The sequence below is a fragment of the Haemaphysalis longicornis genome, unplaced genomic scaffold, assembly GCF_048455015.1.
Source record: "Haemaphysalis longicornis isolate Haplotype H1 unplaced genomic scaffold, Haemaphysalis longicornis Haplotype H1 scaffold_8, whole genome shotgun sequence".
NCBI lineage: Eukaryota > Metazoa > Arthropoda > Arachnida > Ixodida > Ixodidae > Haemaphysalis > Haemaphysalis longicornis.
The window spans coordinates 71,090,937-71,118,795 of NW_027526445.1; the positions used below are offsets into that span (position 1 = coordinate 71,090,937).

At 51.5% G+C, this 27,859-nt stretch overlaps 2 protein-coding genes and 1 non-coding gene across 3 annotated transcripts in view; 2 read left to right on the top strand and 1 right to left on the bottom strand.

The window, feature by feature from the left end:
• Positions 1-27,859, bottom strand: part of LOC144149517 (echinoderm microtubule-associated protein-like 2) — a 170,782-nt gene that overhangs the window by 141,320 nt on the left and 1,603 nt on the right. The window lies entirely within an intron of this gene.
• On the top strand, positions 10,343-12,651 carry LOC144148846 (uncharacterized). The gene is made up of 3 exons (XM_077680367.1): positions 10,343-10,754; positions 11,404-11,933; positions 12,287-12,651. Exons 1-2 carry the CDS (start codon positions 10,557-10,559, stop codon positions 11,923-11,925), a joined length of 720 nt encoding a protein of 239 aa, XP_077536493.1. The 5' UTR covers positions 10,343-10,556; the 3' UTR covers positions 11,926-11,933; positions 12,287-12,651.
• On the top strand, positions 27,396-27,468 carry Trnat-ggu (transfer RNA threonine (anticodon GGU)). Its single transcript has one exon. It is a non-coding gene; the product is annotated as a tRNA-Thr (tRNA).

The following is a 27,859-nucleotide window of genomic DNA, read 5'->3' on the forward strand; positions in this document are numbered from 1 at the left end:
CCCGTCCGTTCGAGAAAATACGGAGGATAGTGACAAAAATAACGAAAAAAAAACATATCGACCGTTCCCGTCAACGCTATGAGGTATTGCGCTAGATTTGGGCGCCCTTAATGACCGAAGTGGAGGCCGGCGCGCGAAATTAACGAAGTCCAGAGGTGCCGAGAAAAGAATACCCGCTTAACCAAACGGCTCGATTCACCCGAGAGGCGCGAAAATTGAGGATTGTAGATATAGTGATTAAAAAAAAAAAAAAGACTGCGCGCCTGTGACTGAGAAGCGAGGTAGAAAGCGCGTCGAACTAAAACCAGGTCAAGCATCGCAACAAACGACCCACGAACGCTCCTTTAAACCGACCGCCCCGAGGGGGGAAGAAAAGAAAAAAGGACATCGCGAGGGGAAAACGACCTAAAACGTCGTCCTCGGTCGCCGAAGCGGCAAGTTCGAAAACGAAAGAAGCACGGTAGAGCGAGAGGAGAAACAACGGTCAAATTAGAGCAGAGGCCTCCGCCTCAAAAACATTACTCGGCGTCGCCGCAGGGGGCTCCGTTTCGTCGTCACTTGGAACGCGCGCACGCAGAAGAAATCGTCTGCAGCTTCGGCCGCTTTTTCGTTTGCGCGTGCACGAGCGCTTGCTTGATGCCGCAGTCACGGCTGGCATAATAGTCTCTAAGAGGGTTGCGTGCACACGCGATGGTATATATACTCACACCCGGAGCCAGACATATACAATACTCGCTTCGCAAGAAAAGCCAGAAAAAAGAAAATCCCGAGGTTTATGATATCACGCGGGGCGTCCTAGGGCGCGAGTCACGAAGCAAGACGTTGCATGCAACGACGGGAAGTACTATCGGAGTTGTCCGAAGCCTACCGCTCGCTGCGTTGCCTCTCTTATAGCTTAACGGAGGAGCGCGGCTTTACCTGATGCCGAGCGACGCCAACGCCGCTATCGTCTGCAGCCAAGCTCGGAAGCAGTCGGAATCGCGTGCCCGTACCGCCTGCTAACACGTTAAATGCGGGTTTCGGCGACGCCTGTTGGTCTCCTGCCGACGGCAGCCCCGAGTTGCGACAAGCTGAAGAAACCGCGCAAGGGACAAGCCGTGTGCACACGCCAACTCCGCGTATATCTATGTCTACGTGTAAAGTTTCCGTGCTTAGCGCTGTTGCTTCGGATAGTCGCAACGTGTCAACCTTCCCTAAATCTACAAATGTCGACAACACTTCGAGGAACCACGATGAAGCGAAGTTTCACGTACACGTTTTCGGCCGAAAAATAAATAAAACCTGAGCGGGAGTTGCGCTTAACCGGAGAACAGACACAGCGCTAAACAGGGTTGACTGTTGCAACAACGAATATATTGTTACGGAGAGGAATACGTGAAAATGAAGGTGTATTTTACGCACGTATGTACAGGGAAGCGAGCACCGTGTTGGTTGGTTGGTGACGAGAGAATGGCTCGTACCCACTCAGAGGGATTGGCCAGGAAATGGGCGCTAACTGATAAAAAAAAAAACTTGGCTCGGGATTAAAAGAAATACGGATCTATCACCAACCTCCTCTTCTGCGTTTAACCCCTAGCACATGTCCTCAATGCTTGGGGATATACGTACTAGCTTCCCGTTCTTTAGATGCTGAAACACTGTAGCAATATAACAGCCGAATCAGAGCTGTTCTTGTCCTTATGCTTAGCCCAGTCCTCGGATTTTTGTTTCTCAACACTCCAAAGTTCAAGAAACGCACAGTATATCGTTTATTGGACGGAGAACTGTATAATTACGGTTACTGTTTTTTTTTTTCTGTACTAGAACAAGTTCGTAAACGCGTTCCGTTCCCGTTTTTGCTTTTGCATCTGCCTTTGCCTTTTTTAACCCGCGCGCCAAAGAAAATCTGAGCCGCGCGGCGAGTCCGTAACAGCATACACACGAATACGCTGACGGGAAACAGAAAGAAGAGACAACAGCTGGTCTGCTCGTAAAACGGTAGAAGCAACTCCTAAACACCCCGTTTAATTTGCTTGGAGAGGAGAAGTTTCCCGCCATCTGTGACTCGTTCATTCACATCCCCTAAGCCAAACACTGCGTGCGCGCAAAACGACACACCGCGACGGCACTGTTCGCGCAAGCCAATCAGACGAGACGCGTACAAGCAGTGTATTACACCCTATTGCGACACCCTGGGCGCGTGCGGCGATGCAAAACGGAACGAAGGAAGACGATACAGTTCAACGCACTCGAGCTGTCATAGGCACTTCCGACGGCGAAGTTCTCCAACGCGAAGACGCGTCGAGTTCAGAACTCGAATCTCCTCGGTGCGTCGCCAGGCAAGGTCAACGGGCATCGCCTTTCAGACGCACCACAAAGGACAATACACCCTCATCGCAAAGGCGACGACGACGCTACGAGGGATGCTGCCTCGTTTGCACCCTCCCAAGGGCGCCTTCTGTCACGCCATCTCTTCCACTACACGTCTCCGCGCCTGCAAAAGCTCAGCACGCGGCAATGACCGAGTTCGTCGCGCGCACTGTTTACGCAAGGACTCGCGCACATCCGCTGTCAGGCACAGAGACAGGCGGATTCTTTCGGCAGAGACAAAGACGGCGCCACAAGCCGCAACGGAGCTAATCTACAAAGCAGACGGGGCGGGCGTCGCCAACGACGTCGAATGTATACGGACAAGCAGAATCTTCGGCCTCGCAGCAGGAAAGAACTCAGAACTACAGTTTTTCATAGCCTTAACTGCCCCATTCTGCAATCAACGGTCGTTATCGCCCGGCAAAGAAAATGGTAAATAATAAAAACAAACATTTGGGTTTGAACGGGATTTGAACTCGGGTCTCCAGAACAAGATCCGAGTGCGGTAATTACAACGGCGCCAACTCGGCCCCGTGCAAGAGCTAGCCTGGTATGAACGTGACGGAACGTGAGAACAACGGGTGCACGCCAGCCACGGAGAACTCTCATTCTGGGGAAGCTGCCGAGCTAAGAGCGGCCAGCCTGCCCGTCGAAATAGCTGGCGCTAGCGCCACGTAACAAACTGATTGGCGCCAAGACGGAGAAACGAAAGCGAAGGATAGGCGAACACGACGTAGCAGTAAATAAGTATAATCACTCGGCTTTCGCCCTCAAAGCACGGAAGTCGACATAAGTGCCAGAGTATTTTATTTTTCCGTAAGTGTGACGCGACAGGCAGTTTCAACCGAACCGCCGCTTTTAAATCTAAGCCAACGTACTCTCAGCCCCCCGTCAAAGAAGGATGCAGCGCCGAGGCTTTCCGTACGCCTGGGAGACGTTTCCGACCGCCACCCACGATGGTGACAAACCGTCTTCCTCCTCGCCTCTAAGCGGCCTATATAAAACAGTTGTCCGAGCTAAAAAAAAAAAAACGCAAAACAAAACCAACGCAGAGCCCGAGCATGGGAACCTAAGAAGGATGCAGCCATGCAGTTCCGACATTGACGAACGGCACGCAGCCGCATACGTTTTTCTCCTAACGAGGGCGTGCGAGTGTGCGTCTTTTCAGAGACAACAGATTCATTATCCCACGTGACTGCATTTCTGCTGTCCCTTTTGCGCAGTTTGTTTCCACCGTGACAGAATGGGCGCGCAGTAACGGACGGCGGCAGACGACCCCGTGCGCGGCGTATACGCGCTGCAGGCATGCGCAGGGTCGTCGTCTGCTAAGCGTCGTCGCGCGGATAGCGGCAGTCCTGCTGCGCCGTCGCCCGCGAAAAACAAACAAAAACGAACTCCTACACTTCGCAAATGTTCCTTCTTGCACAATGAACCATTGTTGCCGCTTCGGCCGACGTTGAAGCATCGGGCTTCGAAAGTGAACTATCACATATATGTAGCGCTCCAAATTGAGCGCCCGAAAAATGTGGACGCACCCAGACGTCGGACACAATGCGCAAAGACAATGAATGGTGTATGCCTTGCGCGAAGGAAGCATGCTGCAATAACCAAGACTGAGCAAGAGATATTCGAGGTCACTCGATCAGCCGGTCACGAAAAGAAAACTAGGTACTATTACTGTAATTGAACCGCTCTGTGTTTCCTTTCCGGGAAGCTTGCGTTGGGAACTTACATCCACAGGTCCTTACTGTTTTCAATTTCTGGTCGATTGATTGTAGGGTTCAACGCGCCGACGCAACGCCAGCGATGCGCGCAATAGTGGAGGGCTCCGGATTAATTTTGACCACCTGCAAGGGATCTTTAACGTGCGCCGAAACATGTGCAGCGTCTACGCTCATGGCAGTCCTCTCAGCAGTGATTATTCCGTAGTTATTCAGCGAAATGTAAAATATTTTCGCGCAGCTAATATTGGGTGTGCAAACTTGCTTTCGGCACAGTTTCAAGTCTTGCACGTTGCAGGACTAAGCTCCAGAGCCATGGGAACTATCCCATACAAATGCATGGGGAGTAAGATCTGACAGCGAATTACACAAAAAAAAAAATATTCATAATCCTGAAAGTTCTTTTGAAGTTTTCATCTCCACGTTGACTTCTTGCTTTATGCCAAATATCATTTTCCTGAAGTGGTTGTGCTAGGTTCCTGAGAGGTCGGAATTTTGATCGAGAAAGCTGGGTCTGTCTCGAACGCACGGGCGTTTTTCCTTTTCGCCTCCATCAGAAAATCGGCCGCCGCGGCCGGGAATCGAACCCGCGTCCTCGTGCTCAGCAGCACAATGTTTTCAATATCTGCGCTGAGCAACAGATTAGCACATATCGATGACTCGGTACCTCTAGCGCTTAGTATCAGAGTCTTGGGTGCAGCATCCATACGAAGTGCTGAAGAGCCAAAAGGACTCATTTGTAAAGGGACGCTGTGTTCTGGAACAGCGTCCATTTAGAGGAGTGCGGCACGCTGTTATAGACACATCGAGGGTGCAGACTGGACGGTGCCCGAACAGACACGGAGCGGCCGTATAATTTTACACTAAATTTCCAAGGGGACTTTCGGTTTAATCGATTTAAACAATAATTCGCATTAACTGTATTCGACATAATCAGGTTCGTTAACTAACCTCTCACACTTGCCCTTAATGACTCGTCAGTGCTGTCAAGAGACATGAAAAGAAACACATGACTTGCCATTCCATCAAGGCGGTTAGGCTGAAACAAATAACCTAAATGTGCAAGTGTCATGCAAATTCCCGACTAAAGGCGTCGATGCAAGTGCTGAAACTGCCAATATTCGAAGAGTTTAACTTAGCTGACAACGCGGTTATACATCTTTTACAAGGAAAAGCTATATATTTCTGTCGACCTTGTACTAAAATTGCGTACCCGCATTCGCCTGTCCTTCAACGTCTGTCAAAATACACGCTGGGCGCTACAGAGCGCATATTTATTTGGCGGAACATGCATGCTCCGCGCGACCTCGGACCGGACACAAATCAACGTCGATCGTGCTCAGCAACGAACAGAACGGCGGCAAAAAAAGCGAGACACAAATAAACTTCAATCGGCGCTATTACACAGTTTGAAGTGTAACAACACGGGCCTATTTCTGTCAAGGTGAGGTACTTTGTTTTCGGCCGGTAGAACAGGCTTGTTCCCAAAAAGACAAAAAAAAAAAAAGACGACTGACTTGAGCGACGTTCGGAAGGCGGCGCCCCCTATCGGCAAGAAAAAAAAAAAGAAAAAAAAAACTGCCGATACGTGTTTTTCAACTCTCCGCCGGGAGTCAGCCAGGCAGTCAATGCCCGCAGCGAGCAATAAAACGGAGGCTATGAGACGAGATGTGCAGCGTTTTAGAACGTGTCCCGTCGCACGCGTCAGCGATCGTGATAATCGACGTACGTGCCGCGTAGCGGCGGTCAATTGTTGCGGCCACTTCGAACGCCCCGCAGCGGATCTGGCTATCGCGTACAAAACGAGAAGGTTTAGGGAAGGAGAGGGCTGTGAAAAAGGGTTAGACGTCGGGGGGCACGCAGATCCGAAACCGCCCTTTGGAATTCTTCCGTGTTAATGACCTCGCTCAAGACGGTTTCGGAGATGTTGCGTGCCGAAAAAAAAAAAAACGAATGAATAAACCGAAAAAAAAAACGAATGAATAAACAAAAAAATTCACGCATCTCCACGAAGTGAATCATGACGAGTGGGCGAAGCACTGAGGATCGTTCTTACCGTAAATCACCCGTGGCATTGCCCACTCGCGCATCTAAATATGAGTGACAACGCGTGTGTACAGTATATACAATTCCAATCCAATCCAATCCAATCCGATCCGATACAATTCAATTTAACCAAATCCACTCCAAATCCAATGCCATCCAATCCATTCCAATCCAACCCAATCCAATCCAAATCCAATTCAATCCAATCCTGCAACTGTTTAGTTGGGCTCATAGAGTTTCATACTAATATATACTATACTCGGTGACAACTTAAGAACGGCACGAAGTTGCCGCTGTGCCTTATCACCGTTACCCGCCGCGGTGGTTTCTCCGCGCGGCGCAAGAAGGGCGTTACAGGGAATATTTTGAACATGGCGTGAGCCGTTCCCGTGATTTTTTGGACTTTATATGCATATAAACAACTCCAGTGACGACAGACAAACTGCGTGAGACAAGGCAGATGATACCACGCATTCATAGCAAACCTCTTTCAAAACACGCGCGCACTGACGTCATGGGTCCGGCGCTTTGGCGGAGTGATACACTACATGAGGTGGTGCCGTTCTTGAGTTGTAACCGAGTATAGAGGGAAATCTGGCGCTGCATTCGCAGGCCGCCGTGGGCGGCGCCATTGCAGCTAGCGACGTTCCTCGCCTCCTTGGCTTGGTTAGCCACATGGCTTCTTTTTCGTCTTGGAGCCAAAAGGGGTAACATTGTTTTTTTGTTCATCTCGCATGAAGCTTCTAAATAATCCCTGACAAATAAATCTTTCTGGAGCTTTAATTTTATAATAATAAAACAAATTCTATTAATCTGCGACAGTATAATTGTTGCATTTTTGCAGCCAAAGCCAACTTTTGAGCCTGTTCATGAGCCATGCCAAGGACAAGTGGAACGTGCCTGCCCGGTACATGACGGCACGCTCGCTGAAGCGCGGCTTCCCTAGACGGTGGCGCCAGATTTCCCTCTAGTGTATATTAGTATGAAACTCTATGGTTGGGCTAGCATACACATATTCGGTTTATAACACTGTGTACGCGGACGCTAAGGTAGGGACAAAGCGAGGTCATAAGGTGCTTGGCACCTAAAAAATTAAAGGAGTGAATAAAGTAGTTTAAAATGGAGTACTCGCAGCTTCAAGCGCAACTGTCATGCATGGCTGCCTGTGCACAGCTGTTCGGTTTAAATAACGCGCCGTTAACTATCTACCCCATTCTCCTGTCACGGGCGTTGACGCCCAAAAAATTGACAGAGAAATTAAGTAAAAGAGGTCGTAGCGAATGACTTATTTTGCTTACGTCATGCATAGATTACTTGTGATCAGTGATGAACCTCATCATACATTCCTCAGCAATCGCCATCATCATCATCAGCCTATTGGGCTACACATCGGTACGAAGCAGGTCTTTTACGACTTTTAACGGGAAGCAACTGGGACACATTCTCTCGAGAGAAAAAAATATTAACGCGAGACCAGCACGCGTGCATTCCAAGGTCAGTTGAAGAAAAAAAAAAATCGACGCCCCCACATCCACTTGGCCAGAACCTGCCACGTGATGCTAGACTGCCCATTATACTCACGGCAAAGACGTGACCTTTTACACAAACTCCCATTAGAGAACCGTCGTGTGGTGTGTTTAGAATCTTTACTAGGACCATGGCCTGATGCGGGGCTTCAAAATAAGGTTGTTCATGCCCTGAATGTGTTTTTTTACCTCAACAGGAATAGTGACAAAGTATTAGGTGACATATTAGATTTTGTCGTGACTCAGTGACCACCAACCCAGGAGGACATTTTACAGACAACTTTCAGTTCTCACGAAAGTGTGGTGCACAGTGGAATAGTATAGCCGGGTCTATGACCCTGTATTGGTGAAATGGAGTAGCCGGGAGCAGATCCGTTTCCAACCTCTCCACTCAATAACAGTTAAACCCCCACCGCCATCCACATTTCCGGAATTGGCTACACCGCCTAACAAACGACATACCACTCAGGCGTACTGGCCAGTGACGCCGATCGTGAAAAGTCACGGCCGTTTCACCCATTTCCATTTGGCATGCAGCGACGGCAACGTACCCACCCGTGCACAACGCACGGATACCCACTCGAAAGAATCGGCCATTTCGCGACTTCCAATTTCGCTGCCACGAAGTCAACATACGCACACCCACAATTCTCACATACCCACTCAGGGGATTGGCCAGTACAGCGGCCGTTTGAACTTTGAGGGGGGCTTATGGGTAATATGGATTATTAATACGCACCGACAAATGAATGAACGTGAAAAAGAGAGAGAGAGAAAAACTTGGCCAAGAGTTATCACGCCCAGCGACAAAATAACCCTAAGGGTAACAATGCAGATGTTGTAACGGCGCTTCGAGGCGCAATTGGCGCGGACATGAAAAACAGGACGATGGCTGCGGGGGATACCGATGATAACTTAAGTTCGGTCGCCTCACTTAATTAATGCAAACCGCAGACAGCTCATTCATGCGTGTCGTTTAGCTTGCTTGGTTTTGCTTTTGCGTTTTCTGTTTTCGTGCCGACCAGGCTGAATAGTGTAGAGGCAGTAGAGGGGCGCGAGGCCTTTTCCTCTACACTCGGGAACAAGTTACGGCAACGGAAGTTGCCGCTGTGCCTCATCACAGCCGGATGTTACTCCGCGCGGCGCAAGTAGCGCGTTGCTGGGAAGAGCCGTTTCCGTGAGTTTTTGGACTGAATACGCTTATAAACTACTGCAGCGATGACAAACAAAGTACGTGAGAAAAGGCAGACGATATCACGCATTCATAGCAATCTCCCTTCAAAACACGCGCGCCCGTTGACATCCGGGTCCGTCGCTTAGGCGGAGTGATACCGTACATGAGCTATTGCCGTTCTTGACATGTTCCCGAGTATAGTCTGTGTTTTTTCCGTCGAGTACGCATGGAGGGACAAGAGAAGGGAGCCCCGCTGGATGCGGGCCCTGCCCGACTTCTTTTTTTCTGATCTATGCTACGAGTTCGAAATAGTTCGTGTAACTAAACTGTACATTTGAGTCGACCATCGTCTGCCACGTGCCGTCGACCCCGAGCCAGTCATCTTTTCATCGCCTTCGACTTCGATCGATGATGATGATGATACCCTCAAAGGTTTCGGCACGTACCCACAAGGGGGGATTGGCCAGGGCTAAATCAATTGCTGAAATTCGCGAGGACCTCAAAATACTAATTTATTACCGATCCTAGAATATTAACTATGATGATGATGACATTCTCGCAATTGTGACACAGGGATTGGCCAGCTTGCCGGCCATTCTCGAAGATGACGTGTCGTTTGGCCGTATACTCGCGGAAGGCCGGGCAGCGCCCAGAGCATACTCACAATAAACTCACCGCCGACGTTTTTACACTATCTCGACAGAGGGTCGTGCTACGGTAACGCGCTGTTGAATGCTGGCTCGGTTTTTACATTTATGCCGATTCGGGAGACCGTAAGACCAACAAAAAGTCTGCGCTGCCTTTATCATTTTAAGTGCCAATAGCCGTCGCACGTGTTCCCACGGAATTAGTCGTTCTTTTTTATTATCGTTACAAATGCGTGTGCGAACGTTTTATTTGTTTCTAGTGGCATGTGCCACGGCTGCAGCCAAAGCCCGGGTCCACGGAACGCCCGAGACGCGATCCAGCGCCCCATTTTTCTGCGCATTCCTCCTATAGTCTGGTGTAGCAAGCCTTGTCCCTAGCAGGGCTGACCTCACCAGTTCACATTGAAGAGCATTCTCTCTCTCTCTCCTCCTATAGAGCCGAAGGCGGACTGCCCGCGGACTATCCAGGACTGGTATACGAGGATGCCCAATATTGTCGCCGTACGACGTGGCCCTGCCACGCATCGTAACAACACCGGCTCGGCTGACACACGTTGGTTGGTTGGTTGGTGGTGGTGGCCCATAAAAAATGGCGCATGTCCACTTAGGGGGATTGGCCAAGAAGAATCCAGTTAATACCCATTAAACAGGAGGTTGGCCACAGAAACAGTGCGCAACACTGGGCACCGCCAAAACGAAAAGGAGAAAAAGCCAGTGAAACAAAAAACAAACAAAAAAAAAAAACAGAGAGAGCAGACAAGCCATGGTCTGAGGCAACCAACCAACCAACCAACCAACCAACACGACCCTGCATTTCCCCAAAAAACCTGCGTCGGCCCCTCTTTTACTTTCGTCTCGTCGCCACCAGGAGCGCGGAATAATCGAGGAGGACGAAGAAGGGCCCGGTCCGCGTGCGAGCCCCGCGATCTCGCGCTGCACGCGACCGGCCAGGGCCGCCATTCGACCAGGGATCGCCGATCCGAGCGGACGCTATCCGCCGCAGCTCCTGCGCGCCCAGGGCCCCCGCGTTCGAGGCCAGCCGCCGGCACTTGGACCCAGCAGGGAAGGAGGTCGTCGCTGAGCAGCAGCAGCCATGAGTCAGTCGACGACCGAGGTGAACGTGACCACGACCATCACGCGGGCCACGTCCAAGGCCGAGCTGGTGGACGAGAACCCGGACCTGGCCGCGGAGTGCGTGCAGAACGTCTACACCGATGGCAAGTCCGTCACGGACCAGCAGCAGGTCATCCCTGCCCCGCTGCTGGCAAAGTACGAGCCCATGCTCAAAGAGGTACGCCCCCCATTTTTCTGTTTTTGCGAGGGTCAGTGCTGACGTGTACCGTGGTTAAGGCTGACGTGGCGTTCCATGCTAACCCTAACGGCCACAACAGCTGGAGCTTAGCGGAAACCTCTTGGCGCACCCACCAGAGGTCTCTAAGCGGATATGGCCTGCGTCGACGAGATAATTAGCCAACATATCTCGAACATTTTGCGTACCGTGGCGCCGCCCAGTGGTCTTGGGCTCGAAGACTTGACCTCAGGTTTGAACCTTCTGGAGGTTTGCGTAACGCCTTTCTAAGATCGTGTACTCGCTTGAGGCTCCCGCGGCAGGATGGAGGGCGGACAGCCAGGTATTCTCGAAATGCGACGCAGACGTACTCATGTGTCGTGTCGTTCGTAACTCGAGGATTATCGATGCCCTAACCCTTTGTCCAGCGCCTTTGCGCAAAAATGAGCCAGTGTCTTTTTACGCGAGGCGAACGATTCTTCGAGCGTCACGTGCAGCCACCCGCGTCCGGTGCGCGAGCCGCACGATCCCAAGTCTGACTCGGACGCCACGAGCGGACCTCGACCAGAGAGCAAGCTTGCACGCGCGCTATTCGAAACTGGTTGATTTGCGCGGAGCGGTGACGATGGGGCTGTCCCCGCGTTGTCCGCAGATATCGCCGGCGGCGCACCACGTCAAGGAGCAGCTGGTGATGGGGCAGCCGACGGACCGCGTATTCGACCGCGACGAGAGCGGCTCGGTGGCGGTGGACGTGCGCAAGACGCTGGACGAGGAGAACGTGGACAACGACAAGGTGTACCAGCACAAGCTGGAGGGCACCGAGGTGCGCAAGCTGCAGGAGCAGCAGGCGCTCAAGGAGGCCTACCAGGAGGCCAACACCTTCGACCAGAGCATCTTCGGCAAGATGCTCGCCAAGGGCCAGGTCACCAAGAAGCGCACGCTGGTCGAGACGGCCTCGGCCAAGCGCGTCACCACGCGCCGCGAGAACGAGGCGGCCAAGATGGACCTGGCCGGCTGCTCGCTCAAGCGCAACGTCGAGGAGCAGGGCAACGCCGAGGAGAGCGTCGAGAAGTCCGAGCGCCAGCAGGAGAACATCGAGAAGGTCGCCTGCAACACCAACAAGCCCGCCGGCGGAGGAGGCACGCCCTCCGGGGCCGCCCCGCCCGCGCACTAGGGAGCCAGGTGAGGGCACCGTCTATAGCCGTGCACCTCGCGAAGCCTCGCGTAACCGATAAAGGTGTTCGACATCTCTGCCAGGACACCGTAGTCAGACCCGATGGTAGAATGGGCAATGAATCTAACCGCGATCGATATTTGCGACGTAATCTATAGTACCTCGCATCTGTTCGGTGCGATTTTTACAGCTTTCCTCTATATACTTGGCGCAGCCAATCGGGCTCGATGCGTTCAAATACTGCGTAATCTCGCTTTCTCCTCGCCGCGTCCGGGCCAGTATACCGTTACGTAACCGAACGAATTACGTCCCGTAGCCGGTACACCATTCGCTAAAGCGATGCACCCCATTCTCTTTCCAGAAAAGCCAGTGGAGCCTCCTCCGTCAAGTCGTCTGTGCCAGCCCGCGCACCAGCGGCCGGCGGCTCTCGTCGCCCGAGGGCCTACCCCGTGCACCTGCTGGTCAGTACCGCCGTCCCTCACCCGTGAAATTCGCCGATTGGGACAGCCCGTGCGCCTCATGTTCTTCGCCGCGCGCTACGAAATCTTCCGGGCCGCTTGTCGGCGAGTTCTCGCAGCGGCCTCATCTGATCCCTTGGGGTGAGAGAGGACCACATGGCTGGAGCTGTCTGCAGCGAGCCGCACGCTGGGACCCTAAATTCCTCCACACTGCCGCGCTCAGCCTCGCAGCGAATAAAAAATTTCGCGTCCCTGGTCCGAAACGCTGTTGTGTTGATTTATTGGCTGGCATGTATGCGCGCCCGATCGAAAGAGCTTGATTGTGAAATTCTCGAAGCAGGGGATGGCCCCATAAAAGCGGTCTACACTGTTGCCGGCATAAGCTTCTGACATGTGAGGGTGCTGTGTCTAGACGGTGCGAGATCGTATCTGGTTAAAATTGCCTATGTTTCAGGACTATACCTGCAAACTGAGCGATGTATTAACAAAAAAAAAAAAAAAAACTGTGGTTGATTTGTCATAGGAATCGGTAATTGCACGAAAGTGAAATTTAGAGCGAAATCTGAAGCTGAGCATGACTTGTGGCTCGGCGGCTGTCTTGTGGGTGTGCTTGGCGAGCGACGTCCTGCTGGCGGGTCGCCTCGGCAAAGGTGAACTGGCATCATTTCTGTGACGGATATGACGTCAGTGAAATCTTGGGTACCGCGGCATAAACTTTTCTTGTTAAAACATAAGACCAAAAAAAAAAAACTTCGTGAATCCAGGAATAAAACTCTGGTGTTAAAAAGACAAAGCATAGGAGGTTGGTTCGACATTTTATGACGCTGCCAAGCAGCGGCCACTGGTGCATGTTCTTGTTTAGGAAGTAAATGGCGGTTATCAAAGCTGCGTCTTGTGACTAATTGTTCGCAGTCGAATGATGATTCATCAATGCTAGACGCATACCCAGTCTTGGGGATTGGCAAAGAATTAAGTTTATTTACCAGGCAAAAAAAAATACTGCCCTCGCTGAAATGAAAACGCACGCGCAAGAGGGCATTGGCCAGGGCTGCCAAGTGTATACTGTTCTTCCTCCCGTTGGAGCGTAGTATATATTCTCTCCCGTCGGAACTACCACACAAACGTTGCCCACTAGACGAGGAAAAAAGCTCTAGTGTAACCAGCCACGCGAATTGCCTAATGTCCATACGAAGATACTAAGGCGATGCCAATGAAATGAAAGGAAAGACAGACCCGCAGAACAAAACAGAACCGCCAAGAGCAGCCGTGAGCGGCAAAGACAGAGCATCCTTCGGGTTTCGGTGCAACGATAGCAGCTGGGGAGGGAACCGTCAAGTGAATGAGCACAAAATACGGTATGTGCGCAGCGCCTGAGACCAGCTGTGCGAGCAAGGGGGGACACAATACACAAATTAGACCGGTATTCATTTCTCCCACCAAAAGCGGAAGAGGTGCATGCATAGCCCAAGAGCAGCAACACCTCGAAATGCAAGGTGCGCGCGCAAAAAAAAAAAAAAAAAAAAGACGTGCCAGCAACACATGCGCCGCTAAAGCTGGAAAAAGTATCGGTGACACACAAGCAAGACTGTGACGATGTGTACCAGTCAGTGTAAGGGGGACATTTTAGCAGGACCGGGCGACGATGGCGAGTCGACAGGTCACACGCCTGATGACAGGGGGACAGGAAAAGCCAGCCGAAAAGGAAGTTAACTTTAATGAAAGGAACGGCAGAGGAGTCGTCCTGAGAAAGTGCTCTGGCCAACTACTATGTGTTGGGAGGAGGGAGACGGGATGGCAGCAAAGGTGAAGAGAGAGAGAGAGAGAGAGAGAGAGAGAGAGAGAGAGAGAGAGAGAGAGAGAGAGAGAGAGAGAGAGAGAGAGAGAGAGAGAGAGAGATCACTTTATTTTCCAAGCAAGTTGGCCAAGAGCGCGTGGTGGAGAGAGACATGACAATGGCGGAGAACGTGTGATAGTAGGGCACAATTCCAGTAAATCGCTTGGTAGGAACGTCCAACAGTCGTTAGACGATTTACACGCCCATGCCAAAACTCGGATCACAGGCCACGTCGTGAGGGTCTATATCATTGTTGCACTGCAACCATACGGAACGGTGCTCTTTGTATGCTATAAAAAATTCTCCAATTTTATACTTTTGAGAATGAGTGCAAGAACGACTCCCCAATGTCCAATACTTGCACAGCACGCTTAGTTGCTTAGGTGCACCGGAAACCCTTGAACGCGGCAGTGTGCGTGCAGAACCACCGGAGGAGGTTCAAGATGATGGACGCTTAGCAATCATCGCTATCGTATGAGAAAACATCGAATTTAACAAGGACCACTATTTTCGCAAGAACGGTAACCTGTCCTACGTGGCCAGCCGATACGCACGTGTGAGTGCGCGTCAACAGGGGATAATGCACTAGGGAAACAAACATCGGACCGCGATGGGCCGCTGATAGCGAGAGCGATAAAACAGAAAAAACAGCCACTTCCGGGACAGAAACAGAGATTTGCGACACGCTGCGCAAGTTCCTTGTCCGCCCATTGTTTTTTTTTTTTTCCCTCCCAACGCTGGAAACGTTCGACAGAGCGACTCGGCAAGGATGCAAGGTCTGTGTCTTGATCACGAGTGGGGAAAGGGGTGACCATGATGCCGCACCAATATACGGGACAAAGGGTGCGAAGCGGGCTGAAACGCCCCCAATATCCGCACAAAAATAAACATACAAAATTTACAGGATTCAGGCAACTCATACCCTAAATACAGAAGGTTAAAAATGCCAACTTTTTTTTTGTTCTTTCTCCTTGCGACTCATTTCCCTGCAATCTTCGCACACATCTCGCGTGTGGCAAAAAGCTTGCTTTCCCCACTGTTATTATTTCCATTCTCAGCACAATTCATCGAGGCCAAGCGGTTGCGCGCGAAGTTGTCGCTGTCAGTTCATGGTGACTTTGGGGACATGGATACGGTGAAGATTAAGGTTTCGCCTTTTGTCGGTAAACCACATACAATTGGTGGCGCTGTGCTCTCTTCTCTAAAGACCCGCTGCGGTGGATCAGTTTAAGGTGTTGTGCTGATGAGCACGAGGACGCGGGCTCGATTCCCGGCTGCGGCGGCCGCTGTTCTGACGAAGGCGAAAAGCGAAAACGCCCGTGTGTTCGAGATTTCGGCGCACGTTAAAGATACCCCGGTGGCCAAAATTAATCCGGAGCCCTCCACTACGGCGCGCCGCATCGCCTGCGTTGCGTCGGCGCGTTAAACCCTACAATCAATCCATCAATCTCTCTTCTCTAAAGTAACCAAGAGTCAATGGCTCTTGGTGCTTCTGTACACCGCTGCTGACCGAGTGGAATAACTCTTCAATTCATTCAATGATGCCGGCCTTGCGAAGCGAAAGGCGTTGAGCACGCAGAGGCAGCAGAGCAATCCAGGCGGCGGCGGCGGTTAGAGACGCGTTCGCTCAGCCGCCGCCAGTGACGCAAGCCGGAGGAAAAGTGCGACGGATGCACATTCTCCCCACGGGGTATCCTACGAAAGAATGCGCCAAATACGTCCGCCCTGAGCACAGCGTGGAACTGCCGCCGTGAAGTCGAACGTATTCATTGCAACGTACCCAACACCCCCTTCCCCCCCCCCCTTTCCTTTTGGGCAGACGGTAACTCGATTCAGACACCAGCATCATCAGCTGCTTCTTCCTATCTTCTTTTCTGTTTTGAATGCGAAGCATCGCAATTTCAAGGAGGTACCTGATTTTCTGACCTCCTATCACAAGTCCCCTTCATTTCCTCCTCCTATCTCCCTCTCCCCCCTTTTTCTCTGTCTTTAACGACGCATATCCCAAAAGTTGTACGTAAATCATCAAAACTGTCAGCAAGCGCCTAAGCCTTCTTACGGCGCATCCCCATTTCACCAACCTCACGTTTCCTTGGCGGCATTGCCTCGCCGTATGCGACCCCTTCAAAGCGATCGTATCAACTGAGCCGGAACGCCGCCCGACCGCTGCTTCTTCCTTCTCAATACGCAGATTATTTCCGTTCGTTTCCTTTTCTTACTTCTTTCCTTTTTGTTGCGACCTTGACGCAGTGAAGCCACTATTTCTTTTCACCGGCGCCCAATCATACAGGGGGAATTAAAAGAAATGCGAACGACGGAGCCCACAGCCTCCGACGCATGCCACACCGTCTGGCTGCACTGTCAGTAAACTGCGCGCATGCGTAGTTCTTTAAGAGCGTTTGAGAGTGTGGCCTACTGTTAGGGTAAATGCTTGATTTTGAGGCGCCTTTCTATGGTCTGTCGCCACTGAGCATCCTGTTATCTACTAAATTCGGGAGCCAAGCGCACAGCAGGCTGAATGCAGCTAGCACGATGTCGTTCAACGATCATCCCGCTCAGTGGCGACGCAGCGTGAAAAGGCGCCTCAAAATAAACGACCGGGGTTGCCTCTTGATCAAGCATTTCCCATAAATGTAGGCTACAATCTCACACGCTCTCGAAGAAGTGCGCATGCGCACAGTTTACTGAATTTGCAGCCAGACGGTGCCTGCAGCATGCGTCGGAGGCTGTGCGCTCCGTTGTTCGTATTTCTTTTAATCCCCTCTGGACATTGAAACTTCGGGGGTTTTACGCGTCGAAGCTACACCTCTGTGGACGGCTCCGGATTAATTTCGACCCCTTCGGGATGTTCGTTGTGGTGCCCAAATCTTGATACACGGGCGTTTTCGTTTTTCGCCTTCATCAGAATAATGGCGTCACGGCCGGGGCGGAAGTCGCGTCCTTGGGCTCAGCAGCACGGCACCTTAGTCATGCACTGAGCCACCGCGGCAGGTGTCAATCATATTATTATCAGTATCATTGTTACATCAATTATGTTTATCGCAGTTACGGATCGGTTCTTTTTTGCACTCCGCAGCTCCACAAAAAGCTTCTCCGCACACACCAGCGTAATGCGGGAAAGTAAGCTTTCGCGGCGGACTTCAAGGCTGTCGAGGGGACGAAAAGAAGATTAGAATGCTGGTGGACGAAAAGCAGAGAGGGAAATATTGCCTAGGACAGTTACCACCTGTAACAGGGGAAAAAAAAGTATTTCGGGCGTAATAAGCTTTAGTGCCTGCCCTAAGCAGCGCTAGTATTAAACCAAGAGTGTAAAGCATGGTTATATTAGTCCTTTTTGGTAAGATGACATGTCATCACCCCGCTTCAAAGGGGAAACCAATAGGAATCATCATCATCATCGTCAGAAGATTAGAATGCTGGTGGACGAAAAGCAGAGAGGGGAATATTGCCTAGGACAGTTACCACCTGTAACAGGGGAAAAAAAGTATTTCGGGCCTAATAAGCTTTAGTGCCTGCCCTAAGCAGCGCTAGTATTAAACCAAGAGTGTAAAACATGGTTATATTAGTCCTTTTTGGTAAGATGACATGTCATCACCCCGCTTCAAAGGGGAAACCAATAGCAATCATCATCATCATCATGAAGAGTACAGTTCTGTTTCTCTGCCCCTCCCCCTCCCCCTTTTTTCCCCCTCAAATGTTCCTTATCCAGTGTAAAGCTATCAACAATCTACATTTACTCAAGCATCGCGATTAAATGTCTCCCCTTTGCCAACTACGCATTTCTGTGCATTACAAGGCGCTACAGTTCATGGCGTTACAGAGAGAGAGCGGATGCTTACGCGTTAAAATCATGTTGTCTTCCCGTTCCCGTAGGCAGTCGAGCTCAAGATTCGATTCCCTCCACCCTGGTTATCTGAGCACTCGACATCCGGTTGCTTTTCCCTTTGTGATGCGCCCGTCGAGCTGTGCTTGCCATGCCCGACGCTGGACGCAACCTTACAACTACGAACTTACGTTGCTAGCGACCTTCTGAACTAAGGAGAAGCCAGCCACCTTTTCTTTTTTTGCCGGCTTAATCAAGTCAGTAGGCGATTTCGTTACAATAGGCGTTTACTATTCGCGTGGGAGGAACATATATGTACTACCTACATGTCCTATGCCGATTTGTTTGAGAAGAGATGAACCTGCACGCATTTTTTTCTTTGTTCCGCATTTGGGACTGCAATATATTGGTTTGTAGCGCCACACAAGGGCTCAGGGACGATGAAAATGGGCGAATACAAAGATGCATTGCGTCTCCTTCGCATGGTTGTCAGGTGGAACGTTCTGGCCAGCACCCGCGAACAGCAGACGACGAGTCTCGGAGGGCTAGCGTTACGACGAGAGACTTGGGAATCGGATGCGAAACGATAATTTGCTGGAAACATTTCCTCCTAAATGACTACCATAGTCGCGCCAGCTGTGATTTGCTTGATAACGACAGGAATTTCTGCCTTGTAATCATGACCAGCACGGAGTTGATCAGCTAGAGTTATCGGTCCTCGTCCTAGCATGCCAGATGTTTTTTTCCCCCTCAAGTGCTACATGCTGACCTCCCTTAAGTACTAATAGCCTTTTAGAAGTGACGCAGGAGATATTTTACTGCTTGCAGTTTAGCGCAGGCACGCGCCCGACGAGTCGCGGCGCGAAAGATAGGACGACCTGCAGGGATCGTCCGCATATGACACGAACGGTATCGCGCGAGGCTAGCTTAGTCGGTCGTCGTTAAATTTCCTCTGTACGCATTAAACCCTCGCTACATTCTCCACTTAATTGCAAAGTACGACGACCGCCTATCAGAAGAAACATAGTGTCCCGCATACGACCAGCGCCTTCTGTACAAGTACTCGCAACTTAAATTGTGTACAATACGCATGCGACCTCAGCGGTCTGTGTCGGTATCACTTGTTTTAAACAGCCTGAACTAGCAAGCACTGTCGTTGGTGGGGCTAACCTCCTCGGTATTCAATGAATAACCTTTCTCTCTCCATCCTCCTCCCCTCAGCGTAAAAAGTAGAACTGCAAGGCTGGCTTCTACCCCATCATGCCGTTACGCACGCACTCAAGCACGGGGTTAATCTCATCGACATCGCACCAAGCTGAAAACAGCAAGACTGCGTATTCACGCAAACTTTTATCACCCTTGGATTTTATTATCGAGACCTTACACCACCACACTTATCACGAACTGGCTCTAAAAACAAAAGAAAGCGTTTATATCGCCCCTTTATCCCCCCCTTACGAGTTGCACACCGACCTTCAATTGAAAGAGAGAGTAACGCAGACAATGCAATCAAGCTGCGTATTGTTCAAGCGAAGTCATATATTTCCGCCGTCAAATACACTCTTCCTTTGATGTATAACCGCGGGCCCATCAGTCATTTACGACGTGGTAATAGTATTTCGGCCGCGTTCGATGTGGTAATAAATGGGACGAACAAAACGAAGCTCAATAAATGTTGCTGCACGTAAAAAAAAAGCGTGGCGCTACAAACCAATATATTGCCGTCTCAAATGCGGAACAAAGAAAAAATGCGTGCAGGTTCATCTCTTCTCAAACAAATCGGCATAGGACAGGTAGGTAGAATATATATGTTCCTCCCACGCGAATAGTAAACGCCTATTGTAACAAAATCGCCTACTGACTTGATTGAGCCGGCAAAAAAAAAAAAAAAGAAAAGAAAAGGTGGCTGGCCTCTCTTTAGTTCAGAAGGTCGCTAGCAACGCTGCTGCGATAGTCGGGAGATCAGGTGTTCCTGCAGGCTGATCAGCCGCACTATCACTGACTGCTCCAGAATGGGGGAACGCAGGGGGTTTGGGTTGTCGGCGCATGCCCATACAAGATGGTACGCCGTATGGGGAATATGGCGGCAGAATTCAAAATTCAAATTTCGCGCGTTCAACGCGCCGAAGCTACGCCTGCGCTATGAGGCTATGAAAGCGCGTAGTGGAGGGCTCCGGAATTATTTCGACGCGCGCCCAAATCTCGACACGCGGACATTTTCGCTTTTCGCCTTCATCAGAAAGATGGCCGCTGAGGCTGGGAATCTAACCCGCGCCCAATTGGCCTCAGCAGCAGCACAACAGAGTACACGAAGAACGAACGATCCCCGCTTTCAACGAAGCATCGCTTATAACGAAGTCATTTTTTCCCTGTGTCGATTACTTCGTGTGCCGCGAGAGTTTAACGCATGCCCATTTAAATATTCACATGAGCTCACGCAGTGGTTTCAGTTATATTGCAACCATCATACACAACACGTGTGAGGGACACCGGAACAAGGGGGGGGAAGAGTCAGAACCCCCCCCCCCTCTCTCTCTCTCTGCTGTTAAAGAGAAGGGGCTTAGTCCCTCCCGCTGTCTGGGCACGATAAGACTCTAAAACGAAAAAAAAAAGAAAAAAAAAGGGAGGGGGGCTGGAGTGGCCCAAAGCCCGAGGCTCAATACGCCAGACATTTTGCCAGAATCCACACCCACACTTAATTCCCAATTCGCCTTGTTTCTTTTTTGTTTTCTTGTTGTAACATGTCACTGACACATGCTGTCCCTGTAAGTAGGGAGCAAAATGATTCCCCTTTTAAATTTTCTTCGCGGTGTCGATTGTCGCGGTTCGCGGTGTCGATTGTCGCGGTGTCGCGGTGTCGGTGTCGATTGTCTGAAGGTTCGGGCCTTTTGGAGTGTATTTCCCGCGACGCGGTCCGCGCTGCGGCGCATCTCCAGTGCCACACAAAGGGTGCGATTACTCGTTCCTAATCAAACAATTGATTGGTTGATTGATTGATTGTGGCGTTTAATGCGCTGAAGATACAACACCTGTGCTGTGCGGCGCGCCGTAGTGGAGGCTCTGGATTAATTTAAACCCCCTGGATATCATTAACATGCGCCGAAATCTCGACACATCGGCGTTTGCGCTTTCCGCCTCCACGAGAAAAGCAGCCACCGGGGCCGGGATCGAACACGCGACCTCGGGGCAACCACCAAACAAGTAATAAGCTCAATTATTACGTTACATGCGTAGGATGCCTGAAGAGGATAAAGAGCTGTTACTTCAAATAAAGGGTGTTTGACTCAAGATTCCGTTGAAAAAGCCAGGGCCGACTTGTGTCAAGAAAGGAACTCCGTTTCAGACGCCGAAAAAAGCAGATCCCGGTTTCTAAGAGCACAAAATCATTCTCGTAATCATCATCATCATCATCATCATCATCATAAATTGCCTCCAGCAACCCTTCAAAACACTTCCGAATAAAGCTTCATTCCGATGGCTCACCAATTCCGACCTTTCCCGAACACAAGCAGTACGCTTGAGAAAACGAACTCCGCCGCCTACAAGAGCATGCATACGCTTCGCCGCAAAGAGAACGCGTGACGAACAAAGATTAACAAAGGACGGGCTCCTCCGTGTCGGTGGATGCTTGGCTAGCGGAGCTTTCTAGCCGTCACGCACTGAATACGCGTACACACGGCCCAACTACCACGCAACTTTCCTCCATCTCTTCCAAGCCGAAAGGCCCGCATTACTCGGAGACGCGCGATAAAACCCGGGAAATATGAACCCAGCTGAAAGCGCAACCGCGCCGCTGTTATGGAAGCAATAAAAGCCTGGCGGTCAGCGGCGGTGTCACGAGTGAAAGAAGAAAGGGGAGGAAGGTCGCCCGCACAGACGTATTTCAAAACCTAGCTCCGAGGCGGCGGGGGAGCCGAGGCTAGATTTTTCAGACATTCTGCTGTTTTTCAGAAGAATCGCTGCGGTCGCGTCGGAGAAGCGATAAAGAAGAATCTCCCCGACGTTACAGGAGTGACCGTTTTCGTGCGTACGCGGCGTGACTGAAGAGTTGGATATCGGTAGAAGCACGGCCACGACGTGTGCAGCGTTGTCGAAATAGAGAAGCGCACTTGAGCGTGAATGCAGTGTACCGAGAACCCCAGCTGTTTTCGAACATTCCGCAGCCCTCGACACGTCACGGCGAGCTCCGTTTGTCAGGGGCTACGAAGAATTCGCTGGGGGCCCACGAACGAAAGAAAATAGAAGAACGAACGGAAAGCGGAGAAGACGGCCCTGCAGCGTATACGACCGCCACAGCTTACGCCGCCAACGCCTCCCCGAGTCGCCGCCAGTGTTTATACATACCATCACGCGGCCCCGAGCGGCGCCCGCGTTTATACGTGCCGTGTACGAGTGGTTCGGATTTCGGACGCTCGCTTGCGAGGGTAAACTGAACTTCGTGCGCAGAGAGTCGCCCCACCGCCGCTCATCGCGACGGACGTTCTCAGTGCTCTTTCCCCGATCCTATAACGCAATGTAATCAGTTTTCCAGTCATTAAACAGTTTAATCTCTTTCCAAGACAAGTCCTTACTAAAACCGGCCACTCTGACATGGCGCAGTCGACAGGATCGGGATTTGAAGCCACGGAACGAACGGACGAGGAGACGAACGACGCGGACGAACTGCACCACGACTACGAGAGTGCACGCGGACGAGGGGCAACGACGGACTCCACGTCAACGGTGATCGACCGGCTCCTGACTTCAACGGAACGCGACGTCCTGTGTTCAACGAAGAAGCAGCAGTTGGTGAACGAACTACGATCACGAGGGCTCCCTTGCTCTGGCCGTAAGGACGACATCGTCTCGCGTCTTCTAGAGGACAACGAAAAACGTCGCCAGCTCTCCAAACGATCGAATGTGCCAACGATACTTCAGGCTGCCTACGACGACAAATGGCAGACGAACCTGCAAGCGGCGCTATTCGAGAACAGGAGGCTGCGCGAAGAACGAAAACGTCTTCGGAGACAACTGGCGAGAATCGGCCACACGTTTCCCACGGTGCCGGAGCCAGCGGCAAGCCTTCAACGATACGACGCACACCTTGATCCGGAGACGCGCGGCAAGCACAACGGCACGCACACGGACGAAACGACGCATGCAAAACGGCGCACCGCCCGCTCACTGGACCTCTCCCAGGTGATCGCCACGATTACGGAAACGCAAACGAAGGTCAGTGAATTCCTGGCGAGATCACGAACACCCGCAGCTCTGACACCGAGCCAACCAACGAACTACACCACCAACGCGCAGGTCCTTTCGGCAACGAGCAACGAGACGCGCCGCGTACGCAGCGCGCACGAGCCAGAACGGAGCACGCACCTGGCACCCGCTCCCCCGGTCCAGACCTCACCTACGAACGGTACCGTACCCGAATCGGTGGAGCTTACGAACGAAACGCTCAGAGCGCGGAACGCAACCGAGCCAGTACCTACATTTTCCGCACGTGCTGTCCCGGCCCCAGTCCACGCAACCAACGACAACGCACCCGGATTGGTGGACATGGCCCCGACGAACGAGACGCAAACTACACGAAACGCATCTGAGGTGACAAACGACATCGAACCCGGATTGGTGGAGCTCACCACCACAGCCGAAACGAACAGCGCACGGAACGCACCCGAGCTGGTACGCACGACAACCTTCGCACCCGCTGTTCCAGTCCAGGTACCGCCCACGAACGACATCGTACCCAGACCAGAGACGCTGACCGCGACCAACGAAACGCCCGACGCACGGAACACGACCAAGCCAGCACGCACGGAGGAAACGCTATTCATGACACCCTCCGGTCCCGCTGCTGCCTTCCGGACTTGGCCAGCGAACGTACCAACCGCAGGAACCAACCTTGCCACGAGAAACGAAACGCCAAGCGGTTCAATCCAGCCGGAACGTACGAGCTCTCCGGCACCCGCTGCTCCAGCCCGAGTTCACCCAACGAACGACACCGCACTCGCGCAGGTGAACCCGTCTACGAGCAACTACGCACCCAGCGCACGCGGCACGTTCGAGCCGGAACGTACAAGTTCCCCGGCCCCCGCTGCTCCGATCGAGACTCATCCGACAAACACCACCATGGTACAGCAGGATGCAGCCGTGAGCGTACGGGCACCAGGCAAACGAGACGCCATCGAGCCTACTTGCACGAGAGGAATGCAACCGGCAAGTGACCAGAGCTTTAGCGACGACACGGACACGGCGAGAACGACAACGAACGAGACCGACCCAGACAAAGGCATCGAATGCCCTACCGAGGAAGCCACGCCTACGACGCCAAAGATTGTGGGACCGAATGGACGAGGCGAACTACGCCCACTTTCCCACCACTTCACTTCCGAGGGCAACCACGGCGAAAGCGAGCAAGTTGTCGCAACGAATTTGTCCGATAAGCCGCGCCACTTCACGACAACGCCACGCCACCGCAGGCTGAACGAAAGGACAAACGGCTGCCGAACCGTACGAAACGCACACCTCGAGCAAAACAACGCCCTCAACGCACCGAACTCCGCGACTTTCACGGAACGCATCTCGCCACCAGACGAAACGCACGCCAACGTTCCCACGCGCATCAAACCCGCAAGAAGCTACACAGACTCAATCGCCGACGGAAGCGACGTGACCAACGCAACGCCGTAAATGCTCCCAAGTTCACGTCCGACGAAACGAATCCCACGGTACGCAAAAATCAAGTCAGTTTGAAATTCGCCGACCTCTTCGAAATGAACGCCCACTAAACGAAGTTTATCCGGAGCAACGAAAAAAAAAAAAAAAAAAAACGCCAGCATCGAGCAACTGCGCAAACGTTCGTGCACAGTTACGTCTCTGGATACGAACGGACGTCAAACAACGCGGACACCCACAGAGCTCGCGGATAGCTCCATCGGGCGCCAACTCGGCGAAGGACCTGGGGACAGATCCTTCTAAAGGGAGGTCGTGTCAGGGGCTACGAAGAATTCGCTGGGGGCCCACGAACGAAAGAAAATAGAAGAACGAACGGAAAGCGGAGAAGACGGCCCTGCAGCGTATACGACCGCCACAGCTTACGCCGCCAACGCCTCCCCGAGTCGCCGCCAGTGTTTATACATACCATCACGCGGCCCCGAGCGGCGCCCGCGTTTATACGTGCCGTGTACGAGTGGTTCGGATTTCGGACGCTCGCTTGCGAGGGTAAACTGAACTTCGTGCGCAGAGAGTCGCCCCACCGCCGCGCATCCCGACGGACGTTCTCCGTGCCAATTCCCCGATCCTACAACGCAATGTAATCAGTTTTCCTGTAATTAAACAGTTTAATCTCTTTCCAAGACAAGTCCTTACTAAAACCGGCCACCTCTGACACGTTCACTGCCGTGTTTCGATTCCAGTGCGCCTGCGATACTGAACCCCGTTTCCCGCTTTGAAAAACAGAGTGCTTCAAAACAAAAAGAAAAAAAGAAAAGAGAGAAATGAATGAATGAATGAATGAATGAATGAATGAATGAATGAATGAAGTTTAAAGTGGATGTGCCCCGAAAACCCCCAATCCTACGTTTAAAAATGCTATATATTGCTTGAAAAAATATCAAACCGAAGTCCAAAGGCGGGGTTAACGGTAAAGGGCATGTCCTTTTTTATCCTAAGGGCATGTCCTTAAAGGGCATGTCCTTCCTGTTAAACATAAAGTGCACGTCCTAATTAAGATACGGACTAAAATCGCTGCCGGCTATTTTTCAGCCAAACTTGCCTTTTGCGCCTAATTGGCTGCTTTCGACTGCCAGACGTCGGTCTCTAGAGCGTGGAAAATGCCCGGAGAGTGGGGAGAGGGGGCAGCGCTTGCTTCAGACTGGATTGGAAACGTTTAACGAGCATAAAAGTATACGTGGCTTTCTCAGTCCAGAAAGCCGCGAGCCGCCTCATGTTTTGTTTTATTCCAGTCGCCCTCAAGTTTTATTTCCAGCTATGCCCCTGCTGGCCTCTTACATGACATTTGATCATCCGAATGCTCCGCATGAGCACTTGAGCCCATCTGTGGTTTGGGAACAATCCCGGACCGGCGAGAAACGACGTTCCCGACGAGCTGTGGAAATCGATTCACGCTGGGCACCCGTGGCGCGCTGACAGGCACGTCTTGAGAAAGGTGCACGGCGTCTGGGCTCTGCGGTCACGGAACTCGCTCAGGGCGCCCGCTTTGCCGATTTTCCCTGCGCGTGTCGCTCTCGATCTTCAGGGCTCGATCGGCGACGCTAATAATAGGCATTTTCCAGACGTCGACACCTTCTTGACGCAATGGCTACGTGAGCTGCACGCGTGTCCTACATCGCCTGATGCTACCCGCACACCACTGCTTCATAAAAGCCAACAACAGTCCAATCCGGCGTTCAACACGGATGCACTTGCGGAGAAGATGCTACGAAGCGCCGTAGTTTGCCGCGTTATCGTGTTCACGAACAGCCACGAGATGTTGAGAACATTAGCTGCTACCCACTACGCATTTGGAACCCCCTCCCCCTCCCCCTCTCCTCCTTTTACACACACACACACACACCCACACACACTAGAGCGGCCCGCGAGTTTTGAACCAACGACCTCACTGCGACGGATATCCACGTGGCTTTTTCTCCTCTATCGAGCCACAGACTCAATCGCCGGAAAGTTCTCCGTTATTAGCGACATTAACACAAAGAAAGACTCGACGACGAGGTTGCGCTGCGACTGAACTCAAAACACACATGCCCGTATGTAGGCGCGCGTGCGTCTGCGTTTAAAAAAAAAAAAAAAATTATGGGGTTTAACGCGTCCACGCTACACACGAGACACGCCGTAGTGGAGGACTTCAGTTTAATTTTCCCCACCTGGGGACTTTCATGTGCGCCGAAATCTCGACACACGGGCGTTTCCGCTTTTTGCCGCCATCTGAAAAGCGGCCACCGAGATCGAACACGTGTCCTTGGGCATGGCACCACAAAGCTTCAGCCACTGAGCCATCGTGGCGGGTGTCACTTCTTTTCAGACAGTGCTATGTTCAGGTAACTCATTGAGGTGATTGAAAGTGATAGTAATTACAGTTCCGACTTAAAAGGTAAACAAAAAAAAAATAAGAAGGCAGACTTGTTTTCTGTTAGCAACTGCGACCCAGTTTACAGCATCGCGCAATAAGGGCGCATCACAAACAAGCAGGGAATCAAAACACCTAGTCACAATGCCGTTCTTATTACACACGTAAACGGTCTGCACAGCACCGCGGTGGTCAGCACGAAGAGCTCGAACACCACTATATATATATATATATGCACGAAAAAACCTTACCATAAATACCCAAGAAAGTGGTGGGGGAACTGCCCCGCCGGTAGCGTAGTGGTTATCGCACCAGACCGGTATTCTGGAGGTCGTGGGTTCGGATCCCACCCGGCGGGCATTTTTTCACCACTTTCTGACTCAAAAAATTCTTCATCTGTTTCTATGACCTACCGCATTCCCCCCTTTGCTTTCCGAGGTTTTCTTGACTGCCAACCCTTATTCTGTGTGTGTATATATATATATATATATATATATATATATATATATATATATATATATATATACAGTCGAGCCCGCTTATAACGAAGACATCGGGAAACCGAAATCAGTTCGTTATATCCGCTTTTCGTTATATCTGGACACAAAATCTATGTATACTAATGGTAAAGGGAAACGAAGATTTGTTCGTTATAGCCACTATTTCGTTAAAACCGGGTTCGCTATAATTGGCATATACTATATGCACACACATACACCGCAGGTTTACACGCTGCTTGATTAAACGCA